General features: G+C 46.2%; 1 protein-coding gene across 6 annotated transcripts in view; it reads right to left on the reverse strand.

The window, feature by feature from the left end:
* Positions 1–16,394, reverse strand: part of SZT2 (SZT2 subunit of KICSTOR complex) — a 79,371-nt gene that overhangs the window by 34,187 nt on the left and 28,790 nt on the right. For all 6 annotated transcript variants that reach the window (XM_083619782.1, XM_083619784.1, XM_083619780.1 and 3 more), the window contains exons 16-32: positions 15,626–15,850; positions 15,301–15,379; positions 14,513–14,604; positions 12,617–12,785; positions 12,086–12,206; positions 11,882–11,995; positions 10,907–11,104; positions 10,725–10,825; positions 10,216–10,351; positions 9,751–9,879; positions 6,697–6,901; positions 6,333–6,445; positions 5,779–6,007; positions 2,273–2,426; positions 2,090–2,182; positions 1,861–1,942; positions 96–374 (exon numbers count right to left, since the gene is read on the reverse strand). In XM_083619782.1, coding sequence (XP_083475908.1) covers positions 96–374; positions 1,861–1,942; positions 2,090–2,182; positions 2,273–2,426; positions 5,779–6,007; positions 6,333–6,445; positions 6,697–6,901; positions 9,751–9,879; positions 10,216–10,351; positions 10,725–10,825; positions 10,907–11,104; positions 11,882–11,995; positions 12,086–12,206; positions 12,617–12,785; positions 14,513–14,604; positions 15,301–15,379; positions 15,626–15,850 — 2,519 coding nt within the window. The remainder of the gene's footprint in view (positions 1–95; positions 375–1,860; positions 1,943–2,089; positions 2,183–2,272; positions 2,427–5,778; positions 6,008–6,332; positions 6,446–6,696; positions 6,902–9,750; positions 9,880–10,215; positions 10,352–10,724; positions 10,826–10,906; positions 11,105–11,881; positions 11,996–12,085; positions 12,207–12,616; positions 12,786–14,512; positions 14,605–15,300; positions 15,380–15,625; positions 15,851–16,394) is intronic.

Below are 16,394 nucleotides of genomic sequence, written 5' to 3' on the forward strand. Positions count from 1 at the left end.
GCTGAAACCAATCTTCCCTTCTGGCAGCCCATCCACCCTAGCCATGCCACCCCTCCCCCCCCCCACCTCAAACCCCAGGGCTCATTTCCATTCACCTAGGCAGGTGGGCAGCGAGCGAACAGGCATGGAACTGTGCTGGCTGCGCAGCTTCACCGAGCATGTCATGTGCACAAAGAGCGGTGGCATGTCCTGTTCCAGCAGCTCTTGCTCTGCCAGAGAGTCTCCCAGCACGCTGAAGGAGTCCTCGTCCTGGTTAACAGTGTTGGAGTCCGACAGAGAGTCGGCTTCTAGAAATTCGTGGTCCAGCCGTTCCCGATACTCTACTTCCAGTTCCGGGTCACTCTCCGTTCCAATGCCACAGGCGGATGCATTGCCTATGGGCAAGTTCGAAAAAAGCCAAAGTGCTTTCAAGGAGCGATGGAGCTTTGGTGAAAGGCACCAGGCCTCAAGAATGTTTATCCTGAAAGGGTTAACTACAATCGCACTCACTCTGTGAATATGGAGACAGATTGGCGGTGGATGTTACAGGAAGCCCTGCCAGCGGAATGCACAAGAGGCTGGCACTGCTGGCTGGCGAAGTTCCTGAAATGCCTGAAGCTAGACTGAAAAGCCTTGTGCGTTGTAAAATGTGGGAGTCTTTTGTCAGGAATATATTAAGTGGTTTAATTAGAGTATATAAAAGAAACATATACAGAGATATATGTTCAGTACTAGTAAACATCAGGAGTGTCAAATTATCACCAAGCATGATTTATGGGCATAAGGAGGAAAAACGTTGAGACAAAATATTGGGTAATTACTTGAGTATGCACTGATAATATGACTGGGTGGTCAGATATAAGTAAATGGATTGATTTTAATTTTTTTAAGAGAGGTGGTAATGAATATTAGTCCGAGCTTGGAATTATCTCTGTGCATTCTCCCATGCAGAAGGCAAAGCTGGCCTTTGTAGCTTTCAGTGCAACAGTAAAGGCCTGGCAGTACAACAGGCTGCAAGCAGGACAGCTCAGTGGGTAAGAGTACAAGATTCTTAATTTCAGGGTCATAAGACATGGGTTCAAACTCCCATGTTGGGCAAAAAGATTCCTGCATTGCAGGGGGTTAGACTACATGGTCCCTTCCAATTCTATGAAGCGTTGTGAAAACCTCCCTCTAGAAAATCCTGCACTCTTTTCTGACAACGTCCCCTCTCTTGGTTGCAAGAATGCTGATAAAGACTCAGGCTCAGGCAACGTAAGGTACCTGGGCTCTAGGTGGCTGGCTGCCAAAGAGGACACTGCATGGTCCTCACCATGGACTGTGGGACATATTGTGAATGGAGTTCACTTGAGAGATCTTAAACCTCTTAAATTAGAAACAAGCAATTCTAGGAAAGCTGAAAATATACAGCTAGATCCATGGACTAGAAATCTATGCAAAATATTTGCAGCTTGGGAGCACTGGGGTGCCTCTGAGCCAAAAGGAGGGACATAATCTTAACAATTCCTTCGTCCCAACTCTTCCAGAAAGCTCAAAGTTAGGATCCTCCATTGGATCCCCCTGCATTGATAGCAGTGATCTGTAGACGTTGATGGACTCCCAACAAACCTAGTGAACACCCCTTGGCCATGGATGCTGCACTGTGGGGGCCAGGAATATCTGTATGACCACATACCTGCTCTATGGTTTGCTGAGCTTCAGAGGAAAACAGTGCACTGGTCCTCAAGGACTCTTGCACTCTCCCCAGCACATTTGCATACATAAAATTTCCTTAGTCCACTTAAGGGTTTAAAAAACAGAAATCCAATGTGACTAGATTACAAGTGCCATGGCATCTCCAATTGTTCTCAGAACAGGAGGGTGAGGAAGAGTTTCCCTTACCTTCATCCGCCGCCAGTTCAGTTTCTGAACTTTCCACGTCTTCACTGCCTTTCCTATCTGTATGGTCCCGAGAGGCCTCCTCCTAAAACAGGGACAAGAAGCCACATGTGCAACGTGCATCAAGTCTGGGTGCCGCATCCTTCCAAGTTTGGCTCTTATACAGCCTTCCAGACCCTCTTAAAGGAGCCTCCCTGGGAAAGGAGGCAAAGATACAAGCATATCCCCCTACCTCTTTTTTGGCAGAAGGAGGGCAGTAGAAGTAATAATGAGGATTGGACGGCACTGGCTTGAAATGCAAGCTGCCAATCTCCAAGAACTTTTCCTAGAACGGGAAGAAGGAACAGTGGGAAACATACTTGGGCCATCAAAGCTACCCTCTCACCTCACCCAGAGGAAGCACTTTGCTCCTTACCTGGATGATCCTGTGCAAGTCTGGGTGCTCCTGGCAAGGCTGGCTGCTCTTTAGCAGAGAGAGGGGGAACTCTGAACAGCAGCTAGGGTTGGGTTCTTGTGGAGGGCAGGCCGAAACATGGGACTCTGGCTCACTAAAATCCTCCGTCTCAGCACTGCACAGCAGGTTCAAGGAAGAGTGAAGTCAGTCACAAGCAGCTCTGTCTACTTGTGCTCCCAATAATGGAACCTTAACTCCCCTGCTCCTCAGTCAGAAGCAGCCTACATGCCTCTATTCCCCCATGCATCCTAAGATCCCCAATGGGTCAGAAATACAGTGGTACCTCGGGTTACATATGCTTCAGGTTACATACGCTTCATGTTACAGACTCCGCTAACCCAGAAATAGTACCTTGGGTTAACAACTTTGCTTCCGGATGAGAACAGAAATCGTGCTCCAGCAGCACGGCAGCAGCAGGAGGCCCCATTAGCTAAAGTGGTGCTTCAGGTTAAGAACAGTTTCAGGTTAAGAACGGACCTCTGGAACGAATTAAGTACTTAACCCGAGGTACCACTGTAAAGAGTTATGCACAGGAGCACATAGAACTGCTTAATGTGCAAAAAAAAAAAATATTGGAAAATGCATCTTCTGGAGCTGGGTCTGTGAACTGAACCTCAGCAGAAATCTAGGGCCCTGCTCACAGACTCATTCCACAAGTATAGCCAGTTCTGACCATGAACACACGAGCATAAAATACTGTGTTTGAATCAGCTTTGCTCAGCCTTAAGTGTGGCCAATAAATAGTGTATGCTCTTGGTTCTCCTGCATGGGCATTCCAACCCTCTCCTCCTGTCAAAATGAATGAACAAACTAACAAAACAAAACAATTACATATATACCTCTCCCCTCAATGCCTCCTTCGGGCCACACTTTTCAGAGAGCCATTTTATAGCATTTAGAGATGGGAGAAAAATCTCAAAAATGATCTAAATTACGGTTATATCAAACCTGTCTAAAACTAATTTGATGGAAGTTTAGTCGATTGATTTTTAGAAGAACCTATGTGCTATGAAGGGATTAGGGGAGGATTAATGGATAAACGCCTTAAATGCAGATCAATGTGCATTTATTGATTCAGCCAAATAGAAAGTGTGAGGAAGAATAACTGGCGGAAGACAGTAATGCAAATAGTGAAGGAAGGTGAGTTGTTGTGCTTGATATGCAATCACTTAAATATGCTTTAATAAGCTGAATAATAAAACTATGTTTATTGTAATTAAACTTATTCATTGTAACTTTATTGATTTGTTCAGTTTCATATGTAATTAACCTGGAGTTGGAAATATAAAATGTTGAAAGAGTGAGTGGGGAAAAGGATGCAGACACTCTTTCCCATTATGCTTGAACTGGGAACCTCTGGTTTAAGGGCTCCCTACAAATCAGGATCTAATCCAACCCTAACTTCTAGGGCAGTGGTGTCCAAACTTTTTTCAAAGGGGGCCAGATTTGATGAAGTGAAGGGCCGTGAGGGCCGACCAAAGTTGTTCAGCTTTTTTTAGGATTGAAGTTGTTGAGGATCTTACCCCTGAAAATAAACTGCCACAGGGTTCAGATTAAACCGACCGGCGGGCCAGATTAGACCCCCGAAATGGACTTTGGACATGTCTGTTCTAGGGAATCCTTAAAACTACAGTTTTCAAGTTCAGGGCACTTGGAAAAGAGTGGTTTAATAAATCTCTACTGTAGATAGATGTGCTCAGCCTTCTTACTGATTTATGCATCCACAAACCAGAAAGCTGGAGTGGCTTGCTGCACCACAAGCCTTTCTAAGAACTCACAGAGAACATGAGAGTGTAAAGCTGTTTTTGTTTTAATTTTTGTGAGCCGCCTTGCCTTAGGTTCAGGGGAAAACGACAGGCCATCAATCAATCCATCTCACTTGGGGCTTCTTTTGTGAAAGGGGGTGGTGGTGTTTATGTTAGTTTGTGGCGCCTGCTTTCATAGATCTATTCATGGTTGGCATATGGCTTGTCCTTTTCCACATATTATAAATATCAGTTACACCTGTTATATTGTGTTCCTATATCGGTTTTATTAATTGTACTGTTTTAAACTGGCGCAGTGCCTCTCCTTTCTCATTCTAGTTCCATTTGGCTGCCCCATTTTCAGTTTGCAAGGCAAACCTTCCTGCTCTCCTCTATCTACAGAGGCACAAATTCCTTCATTTCTACAGGTTTGCTTGAGTTATCTTCTCCATGTGCAGAAGGATGTGGCAGTCAGCCTGGGATCATTTATACTTCAGGTTACAGAATCTCGTTCTCCTACAAAATGTATGTCCTTCCTCATTTTTTGCAGTGACATTTACTGCATTTGCTTTCCCATGCCACTCAGTGAAAGCAACTGGAATAGCTGTTGCCCACGGGAAAAAAATATGAGATTGCTGTTCAAAGAATCAGTTTTTCTGCACCAAGTTATGACTGTAAGTAATCTTTGCCCTTGATAGGTTAAGGAAATACACAAGGACCATCTGATCTGCATAAACATATCCGCACTATATATTGAGATCATTCAAATGTTAAGAGACTCTGCAATTATTTGCTTATTTGCATAATTTATTCTATTCCTGCAAGCTATGCAAAGCTTTTAAATGCTGCTCCTTGACTGCTGGAAATTCCACGCAGCCCAACTGTGCCCTGTGAGATTTTATCCTGCACTGTTTACACTTCTTTTTTGCAAGCTCATTTTCCACAGGCAAAAAAGAAAAAGCTTAAAAACTTTTTTTTTTTAATTAAAAAAGGTGGGGAAGGAGGTGAAATTCTTTAAATGACGGAATGAGAGATGCAAATTAATTCCTTGAGTATAGCAATTACAAAAATGCACATGAACTGGGTGACCTGGTAATCTGACTCCTTGCCCAGCTTCAATCTTGATCCTTATTTGACGGCTTATTTGACTGAAAACAGAAGGCTGGATATTCAATAATTCAACCAAGGCCAATCGACATTATAGACTGACACCTATCCATTCATTCATTCATTCATTCATTCATTTATTGTATAGCCCTGCCCTTCTCCAATGCAGCCCACAACATAAATTAAAACAGGCACAACTAAAAACATGCAATAAATAGAAATATTTAAAAAAACAAATAAGGAACCCTATTAAAAACACCTCTGAAAAAGCTTAAACCCATCCCTGATCTAAAGTGTGCGCAAGCCCTCTTTGTTGCTTATGTGCATTTGACTTGGTTGTGTTTTTCCCTTCCCCATACAGAGCCTTGCATGGCTCCAGAATCAGAATCCCGCTTGGAACATTAGAGAGGGAGCCATTTTAGTGCGCTGAATGGGACTCTGGCAAACTTCTGACATTTGGGGGCCATGGATGAAAGAACCTATTAGGCTACAATCCACTACATACAAGACCAGCAGAGGGAAGCCCCGCAAGATGCATTCTTCTTCCAACACTGCCAAGGCCACCCCAGAGTTACAATTCATTCTGATCTCTCTATATGGAAGCAGCCATCCCACCTGGAAACAGAGACTAGCACACCCCGCGCTCGGGGGGCCTGCGTCGATTCCCCTTCCAAGCTGGTGGGCAGATGCTGGTGGCGCTCACAGAAGGATCGCACGTGGTTGCACAGAGTAAGCAGAAAGCTCGTGATGTCTATCTCCTGCAAGAGCTCCTCACAATAATCCATGGCTATGAGCAGATCAGGGCAGCTAATGCTGTGGCCCTGTTGTAGGCTCTGGAACAGCCCTGCAAAGAATCAGAGGATCAGAGAGTTAGCTGGCCCTGCAGATTCACCCAGAAACAGCAACATGGTAAGCAGCAGAAATGATGAACGTGGGGTGGGGGGAGCAGAATAACACAGCAGGTTTTGCTAGCGGAGGCTGTGGCCCATTTAAATACCACCAAGCCACCAATCAGGTTCACTCTAAGTATGGAGAATTGCAAGTTTGCCACAGCTGCATGGGCTTCTCCTGGTGTTCCAGAAGGAAGTCAGGCCCAGAGGGGTAACAGAAAAGCCAGCTTCCTCCCACTCTGGAGACAGCAACCCAACCTGGGTATATCTATCCTTTACCTTTCACATAGCACTGATGGGAATGCTCTTGCAGCAAGGTACAGAAATTCAGCAATTCCTTGTGCTTGGCATCTAGCCAGGGAGCGCTGGTGGGGCGCTCCACTGACTGGCTTCTGGAAGACAAAATCATCCAATGTTGACCATCTAGATTCTAGGACAAGGCCCACATTCCTCCCTCACCTTAGTTCTCCCTCCAGATCTCACACGCTCCTAAGGCTCTGCCTGCAATACTAGCGCTTGGCCTAATATACACGAGTTTATACATATCCCTGCCCAAACGGCTGGAAACTGAGTAGTGATTGCCTCTGTACAACCTCGAAGGCCAAGATCTGCCCAACAAGTGCAGAGGTGCTCCTGAGCTCACCTGAAAAAGATGTCCCGCAGAGGCTTATCTAGCCTGGGACTGATCATCTGCTCCCGCAACAGCTCCAAGGAGCAGCTGTAGACATAGACAGGGCAGCGGGCTCGGCAGCTCTCACCCAGGTCAAGCTGAGATGTCTGGCGGCTGAAGGAGATACGCCCTTCTCTTCTCGGCACTGCGTCTGGATCTCCCAAGTCCTGGCCAATTTCTGTAGACGGAATACATCTTGGAGGATGAGAAGTAGCCTCAAGCTCACAGCTCAAACAAGAAGGAAATGGTGCTTTTCTATGCACCTTGACATGGCACACAGCGCACCTTGCATGACTCAGAGCAGAACAGTTGAAATGTGCACCCTTTCCTCTGCCTCAAGGCACTTCAGGTAGTGCTTTACTTCCCCCTGCCCTTTTGCAGCAGAAGGGCATGTGCTGTGCCTGCAGAAGGTATTAATTGATTTCCAGTTTTAAAATGATCTTGTGGGCAGGTAGTAGGAAAGACTTTTGCTGGTGACTTGCTAGAGAGCTGCTGGCAGTCACAAGAAACATAGACTGAAGTTCACCAGCCTGGTGCCTTGCAGATGTTTTTCGACTACAATCAGCCCCACCCAGCACGTGTAAACATCCCCAATGTCCTCTGGGGTGTGGTTGGGTTTTCACCCAACCCACTCCAGCAAGCCTGTGTCAGGGTTCAAGAGAGACTGACATAAACATGAACTTCTTCCCAATGATATGCATGTGTATGGATCTTAAATTATTCAAGTTTGCGCCCTTGGCTAAAAGTGTATGATCCTGGGACTTCCGGGTCAGCGCCAACGACGAATGGCGGAGTTCCTCCGATCGGAGGAATGGGCTCTGTGGAAATTGGGTCTTCCCGCCGCGGCGAAGGTGGGGGCCCGCTAGAAATCCCAGGCGGAGAAGCCTGGGAACGTGGGGTTCGGCAGAGCACCAAGAGCGCCTCCCCTACTCACGATGAAACCCCTTTTCGGGGCTCCGGAGTGAAGTGGGGTGAGCAGTGCGGTGCTGCGAACTGATCGCTATTTCCATGGAGGGAAGCCGCGCAGCCATCGCTGGAGAGCGCTGACTTTTTCCTGATGACATTTGGACTCTAAATCAAGTACCCGTGAGTAAAAACGGAGAATTGGATTAAGAAATTTGCAAAATTTATGAATTAGGCACGAAGCGGGAAGGTTTAAACAGGAAGTCCGCCTTCTGCTTTTTGTATATAGACTGAAGCAAAGACCTTGCAACCTAATAGCCTGGAAAACTGCTTTAAAGTTGGAAATTTCCTGCATCCACAACCAATAAAACCCCCTTGGAAGCAGAAGAAAAGGGTGGGGGGGGGGAATTTGACTGTTTAATCCTGCAGGAGGAGAGTAAAGGAATTTAAGTTTCCATCGTCCCAAACCTGGGGACGGGGTGTCGGGACAGAAATTGTTTGAGACGTCCATTGATTGAAAGCGGAGTACTTTTGACAGATAGTTAAAGAGAAACAAATTATCTTCAATGCTACTTTCTGCATTTCTGTATTTTAAAGAAACAAAGTATCTGAAAATCGAAAGGATTTGAAATCGAAAGTAATCTTCTTTGTTGGATACATTTTAAAAATGGATACAAATAGAAATTGTGTCCCCTAGAGGGAGCCTGTCAGTTTGTTGTTGCAGTTTACTTGGAGACTCTACAGCTGCAAGATTTGGATCGTGGGACCAGCAGTTTGACCTTGACAGAAATGTGTTGGAAGGAAGGTTTGGTGTCTACCCTTGGCATGACAAATGTTTTGCTGGAGCAGCTGCATGAGAAAATGAACTTGATGCATGAAAAATTAGACTTGATGAGTGCTGTGGCCAGTGAATATGACTTAACAGAGAATAAGGATAAAGAAGCTATACAGCGATCAATTCAGGAATCTGGTTTAACAAGGCAAGTCCAAGGGCAGATGAAGAAGGAATAGGTAGTGATTACTCCTCAAACAACACAAATGGAGAGATCCAAAGTCCTGCAGGAACAAAAGCCACTGCGTTGGAAGACTGGACTTGGAGAGTGCTGGGAAGTGTTTGAAGTCAAGGAAGCTTTTAACTCTAGTGGGACTATGAAACAGGTGAATAACTATCTTTTGGATAAATATTTTTTGGATTACAAAGATGATGACGGGGAGTGGGACTGGGGGGAAGGGGCCAGTCTGATGAAGGAAAATGGAAACTATTACCGGATGGAACCCTCCGGAGACCCACTCCCCAAGAAACCAACAATAGACAAAGAAGTGCGTAAGCACAAACAAGAACAAGAAAATTTGCAGAAGGGGCCTTGAAGAGATTTAAGGGCCTTGGACATAAGAACACCAGATTGATGGACTGGAAGTAATGAACAGAAAGGACTGACATAACCCGAAACCAGGAAGAAGGGACGTTGGATAAAAATTAGAGATATCAAGGGGAATTCTTTTGTTAATTTTGGAATTAGTGCAACATTAATGAAATATCAGGGAATATGCTGGAAAGGAACTAAATTGGCTTTAGCAGAAATGATTTAAGGAGATATGTATGAATATGATGTAAACTTTGAAATTTTAAGATTTTTAAGATAAGGTTAAAGAGATTAAGGTAAATTGAATAACAGATTATATTAAAAGATGGAAAGGTTACGTTGAATCAACAAATAAGATAGATTGTGAAGATTAACCATTTAAATTAAAATTGAGAAACATGGGAAGAATTTGCTGGAATAACAATTTAAACTAGAATACAAAAAGGGAGGTGTGAGGAGGTTCAAGAAATAAGCAAATGAAAAGTTGTAATCTGAGATTTGTATTTTTCTTCTTTCTTTTTTGGTTTTTATTTTATTTTGTTTTTTGCTGTATTTTTCTGTTTTTCTTGTTTCTTTTTTTGTGTTTATGTATTGATGAAATTTTGAATAAATATCATTTAAAAAATAAAATAAAAGTGTATGATCCTGAACGCCTACAACCAGAACCTAATGCAACTTCCATTATCTCCTTCACCTCCCATCTGATTCCAAACACAGGAGGCTGCCTGTGGTCCAAGGAAGCCCAAAACAAAGTTGGTACCATTGGCTGGGGTAACACTGACAGTTGGAAGCACCCCTGCAGTCTCCAGCTCCTTTTCTCCTTGGGAAAGTGTTGGTTCCTGCTCTTTGGAAGATTTATCTGTCCCCTGAGCCATCAACCTCTGTATGTCTGGAAAAGATGGTAAGAGTTTATTGCACATTATTTGCTGTCATCGCACCTGGCTTCATTCATGGGATATATAGCAACCGACATAGTCAGAACATCGCATCTGCCGTAATCTTCCTACTGTACCACACAAGAAAGTAATCAGGTGGTTCTCTTAAAGAAAACAAAGCAACAAGCTTCTAGTCCTTAAAGAGTGAGAATTTAAACCTGTGGCAGGATTCAGCATCCCTTGGCACAGCCTACAGTCTACAGAATATTGGCGAGCACCTGTCTCATCTCTGTATGACTTCATTTCCTCAGGCAGGTGTCCAATTCCCTTTCTGATATAGTTTGCCTTACCTGGAAATGTGGCTGGTAGGAAGGTGAGGAAAAGATGCTGTGGATTTACCAGCTTGGCATAGCATCGCCACTGGGGGAAGAGGTCCTCAGGTGCTGGTAATATCTCATCTCTTGACCCCTCTGCATTGTTTGGAGCCTAAGACAGTAAAGTCAAATTGAACATGGCCATGGCATTTTGACATAGGAACCCTGCTCCTCACCCAGATTTAACAAGCAAAGTGTGTTGACACACATTTTTGGTAGCAAAGGTAGATAACTCTCTCGTCAGTCATTCACATAGCCCTTTAGATCCAAAAACATAATGACTGATTGAGACAGAACTGTTACAACTCAGTCAAGCTACTGGAGCAGATTCAGTTGCCTACTCACTATTGCCCATGTGCACTGAGATCACCCCAAGAAAGATCTCCATCAGAAGACAATAGCAGATGGAAGCTCTCAAGTTCAGGGGGCTCTCTGGGGTAAGGCATCCTTGGCAGTTTGATACAGAGGTCAAGGGGATGCTGTACCTGTTGTGTAATTGCAGAGGTAGCCCTGTCGTTGCTGCCAACAGAATGGTAGGTGTTGGCTGGATCCCGATGTTCAGGGAGCACAGAGGCCTTGGGAGGCTCTGTTGAGAGGGACGTAAAATGGTCAGAAGCCATCAGGGGAATGGAGAAAGGCAGAGACAGCTGCATGCATGTCCTCTTACCTTGGACCACTGGGAGCATAAATGGGGCTGGGTGGCCATCTCTGTCCCGCTGCAGCACCTGCTCCATGAAGCTTATATGATCTGTGCCAGATAGCATGATCTCCCTGTCGCTGAGGTCATGCTGGAGGCAGCCATGGAAGAGGCTGAGGAGCATTTCATTGGGCAAGAAGGAAGAGTCCTTTGCGATCCCATCATCCTCTATTATAGGTGGAAAACCAAAAATTCGAGCAAACCGATTTTTCTGTTGCCCCAGCCTAGCACACCCACCCACTGCACATGCAGGTCTGACAGCTTCGTGGGACTAAGTCAGACAAGAGCATCCAACCTCCCTGGCCCAGCTTAAAGCAATAGGAATGGGATCTGTAAGGAGTTCCAGTGATTCAAAAAGAAGATCCCTTCCTACTGCTTCATTACATCTCATGTTCAATGACAGATATGGCAAGAAGAGTTTTTTAAAAATAGATGGACCAGGTCTCCTGAACCATCTGACTGGAAGACAGGCAACAGGCAACAACCATTTTGCATGCATTCAAAGCACGCACGACTGTGCATGCATGCATCACTGTGACCCTAGAGGCGGCAGGAAAAGGAGGCAGAATAGGGCACGGGCGGGGGCATAACAGGGCAGGCTTAGACGTGCTCTGCCATCATGGCAATGACCCAGAATGCAACCCCCACGCAAACTGGGGGTTGCCTATATAGAAGTGTAATACTTATACATATTATGATGTTGTGTCATACATATATGTAAAAAATGTTTATACTGATGTTTGTAAGGAAAATATCGTCAAAGTGCTTTACAAAGCCAGAAGTGTAGACTGTGGTAATTCAGAAGAAAGGCACACATAGCCTGCATTGCCCAGAGGAGCTCTTGGTTAACGCGCTTTGGCTATTCTGGAGACAAGAAGCACTGAGCCCCAGTCATGACCTTCCCCCGGAGAAATGTGCAAAAGTTTCAGGCCTAAGTTGACTTACCTCCTGTCAGCATCAGGAAGGACATTTCAATCTGCTGACACTTTGGCAATAGCTTCATGAGGTCAAACTGGAATGGAATTTCATGTACCCGAGAGCCGCTTGAAGCACCACAACCTACGGCAAAAAGTAGGCGTATAATCTCTGTCAAGCCACAGGAACAGCCCCATCTCAAAATGCCCAGAAAGCACATGCTAGGAGAATCACCTTCGGCAGTAGTGGGTCTTGGATCACATGCTGGGAAGACCCAGTCCTTGTTCTGGCACAGCTGGCTGATATACTCAAAGGCAAGCATGGTATGGATGCACATTAGATCTCGAGGGTAAAGCTGGAAGAGGGATCTGAAGTAAGACGCAGGGCTTGGCAACACAAAGACTTTACCATTTCAGAAATACCACTCTGTTAAGACACAGAGATGCCAAGGATAAACTTGGACCAGGTATACAAATCTTTTCCATATATGCTCCAATGGGAGTAAAATTCATGTTCAGATAATTCTTTGATGAGAAAAATCCTAGTGGGGAAAAAAGCAACTCCTCCCCAAGGAGGAGCAGGTAGTGTCTTCACAACAAACAACGATGGTGGCTGGACAGATCATCATGACAGAGGCTCCTCACCTATAAAGCATTCTGGCCCCCAAGACCAAAAGCCAGGAAATACCAGCTGTCAGTCATGGTCCCTGCAAGGTAATGGTCCCAGAGGTTGCCTTCCCTCTCCCTCACCACCAAAGGAACGTACCGCTTTGGGAATTTTCTGGTAAGACAGGCCATGTAAGTGCCGCCAGCTGTCTGATGCACTATTCACACAGCCACTTTGTGGCTCCACCCAGCACTCTGTAACAAGGTTCAGCTCCATGTCCACCTCAATAGCTTCCACCTCTGTATCATTGTCATCATCTGTGGAGAAACTGGAGAGCAAGCGAAACATTGTAAGCATGGCTTGAGCATCAGTGAGTGCTCCTCACACTTCCTTGGCTTCTGCTTATTATTTGCCTGAATCCCCAAAGTATTGAATTGTCCAGGGACTAGCCTTTCCCATCATCTGATGAGAATACCTGGCCAGGCCACTGCGCATAAGCAAAGTCATCATTTAGCCTGTCTTGTGACGCTACTAGCCACAATGGCTGTGATCTGCTTCCAGTGCCAGACATGGTATGTCACTGAGTACCAGTTGCGGAGAACCACAAGTGGGGTGCGCACAACTGCCCTTGTGTGCCTTCCCATAGGCATCTGGTTGGTCACTGTAAGAACAGGATGGCCTCTGGCCTGATCCCTCAGAGCTCTTATGTTCTTAAGGGGCATAAATGGGCCTTGGGCCTTTGTGGAAAGGAAACTAGGCTGAACTAGGTTGTGCGAAGGGCTGACAAAGTTTTTCTTCCTAGCTAAAAGGGAGCTATACATCCAGATGGAATAATCTTTAACGTTAAGGATAGACACATAGAGTCTGCACTTCTCAGAATGCCTCAAGGTAAACGCCTCACAAGTTTCCCAGCTCTCTCTGGATCCTAGACTAAAGGTAAAGGGACCCCTGACCATTAGGTCCAGTCGTGACCGACTCTGAGGTTGCGGCGCTCATCTTGCTTTACTGGCCGAGGGAGCCAGCATACAGCTTCTGGGTCATGTGGCCAGCATGACTAAGCCACTTCTGGCGAACCAGAGCAGCACACAGAAACACCATTTACCTTCCCGCCAGAGCGGTACCTATTTATCTAATTGCACTTTGACGTGCTTTCGAACTGCTAGGTTGGCAGGAGCAGGGACCGAGCAACGGGAGCTCATCCCGTCATGGGGATTCGAAACGGCAACCTTCTGATTGGCAAGTCCTGGGCTCTGTGGTTTAACCCACAGTGCCACCTGTGTCCCGGATCCTAGACTAGGCACCCACAAAAAGGAGGCCACTTCCACATTCTTTGGCTTGGCATCAGGGCCATGAAAACAAGTATGCCTCAAATATTTTTAAAGCCTATGTAGCCTTGGAGTGATGAGGTATTAATACAAGAAATACCACACCAAGGGAACACTCAGTGGTTTGGCACATCCGCTTTGTACTTGTTGTGCAGCTGTTATGCATTCCTCTTAGTCTGTTCAGCTGATTTCCACCCCCTCATTTTTGCTGGATAACTATGGAGTGCTGTGCAAAGGGAAACTGAGGCAAGCTAATCAACTTCCAGTTACGACACAGCCAGTGATTCTTTCCCCTGGTTCTTTACATGTACTTTGGAGAACTCTGGGTTCTGGACAAGCACTGCCAATAAAGGCCTTGGAAGAGCTGGCTTCCAGCCCAGATAGACTGGGGCGGTGTTCCACATACATACAGTACTTATTTTGGGGAGCACAATCTGAGGCGCCAGCAAGGCACTTAGCAGAGAAAGTCTTTGAGCTCTCACAACGTGATGCTTGCAACCTGTCTGGGTAGGAAGGACACCCAGGCACTCCCAACCAGAAGCCCCCTTGCCACTGTAAGCAGCGGCAGACCAGAAGCAAGGGGTAATGTTTGATATGTGGCAGTTTAATCCACACCCCTGACGTTTCCTGGGGACCCTCCAGCTGCACCCAGAAGTCCCTGTTCCTGCAAGCTGCCTGTAGTGGCAGGACTTCTTCCATGACCCCAGGGTTGGCGATCCCTTACCCTCACCTGTCTTTGGTTGAAGTGGAATGTGGAGGGAACAGCACGTATTGGACAATGCAGCTGTGCTTCTCACTGCCGCTCTCTCTTGAGGAGTCACTCTGTGGAAGAACAATCTACGTGAGCCTATCCTGCTGTGGCATCACCTCTCTCCTAAGGCACATCTGAGGCTAGGAGAGAAGCAGCCAAGCAGTACAACTTGCCAACATCTGGCCCAGCCCGCACACACTCTGGGCTCAATGTTTCTTTTGGTTTCAGCTTTCCATGGAGGAGAGGGCTAGACAGAACAGAACTGGGAGGGTGTTCATCAGGCAAATCTTATCAGGAGAACTCCCTGCCCCTCCCTGGGCTGTAATATTGGGAAACTTCTCATTCCCTTCCTCAGAGGCCATGGGAGGAGCATCAGCCGGATGCCATTTCCACCTGCTGACCTTCTTTATTATGGGTGGACTAGCCTTTTGGGGCCTGAGGGCCATGGAATCATGTTTTTAATGACAAATTTGGGGGGGCCTTCAAGCACCATGAAAATCTCTGGGGTGGGTGGGCCAGATGTGGCCTGCAGGTCACGGGGCAGCCACCCTTGTAAACAGGACCAACAAGAAAACTCCTGAGAGAATGGCACACAAAATAGGTTTCAACATGTCACAGGTGCATTAGGCCTGGCCACAGGTGTTTCTGCATCCACCCCATGCCACCCACAGATTGAGATCAGCCCTTACTGGGATCACAATGATGTGGCAACACTGGAGGCAAGAGGAAGGGTATCAAACCAAAGGGGAAGAGCAAACCGTGTTTACCTTCATGGGCAACTCCAGCACCATACTGATAATTCCATCGCCACTGGACGCAAAATGAAAGCCCTCAGACAGACGAACCCTGCACATCCCAGAGGAAAACTATGGCAGGTTACCAGGTTCTTACAACACCCTCACCTGTGTATGCCTCACACTCCAACCCTTCGTAGTCTCTCTCAAAGTAATGCACCCCCCCCATCATCAAGAGCTCAGTCACACCCATCTATCCGACACCGGCAGAAATAACCTAAGTAGGACAACTATCCTTCTCCTCCGCAGCTCTTTGGGTGGGCTCAGATTCAGGCTTTGCAATGAAATGGGCACTTACTCTGTGAGAGTGGACAGCAGTTGCGCCACGGCTGTGATGGGCACTGTGGGTACCAGCCCCGACTGCACACACCAGATCCAGCGCTGGTGGTAGAAGTAGCGAGACAAGGAAGCCAGGGTGGAGGAAGCTGTGCGGTTGGCCACCATGGTGAGAGGGCCGGACATGGGGGGATTCTCCAGAGGCAGGAGGCATGGAACACGATAGTCAGAGGGCAACTTCTCATATCTAGGAAGTGGAGAGAGGAAGTGAACATGACTACAGCTGGGAGGCTGTCGCGTTCGTACTGGCCCCATGGAGAACACTTTTGAGACTTCAGTGAGTCATCTCTGTGGCTTCTCAGCCTGAAGTCCACCACACAAGCCCACCCCAGTGTGCAGAAAAAAGGCTTGTGTACACAATGGCAAAGACATCACAAAAGAACACACCATATATTAAGAGAATTTCCTGCAGGCACAAAATTTCCATTTTAATTAAGGAATTTATGTAGGCTTATTGGAGGGGCATGTAATCAGCAGTGCTTCTTAAATTCCACAAAGAATTGGAGTTTTTTTAAAAGTAAAAACAAATTAAAAACCACAGATTGCATAACACAGGAGAGGGCAGGCATGGATAATAGGACTGTGGAACCTGTAGGAAAAGGATTGGCAAATATGGGAAAGCAGAAGTGGTGGTTTTTTTGAAGAAGGATTGAAAACAAGCCCAGAAGCCTAATCCGATGAGCCTTTCATGCTCAACTTCCATTAAACATTTCAGCTTTCCCACCAAAAAT

This window comes from Podarcis filfolensis, assembly GCF_964270895.1.
Source record: "Podarcis filfolensis genome assembly, chromosome: 6".
NCBI lineage: Eukaryota > Metazoa > Chordata > Lepidosauria > Squamata > Lacertidae > Podarcis > Podarcis filfolensis.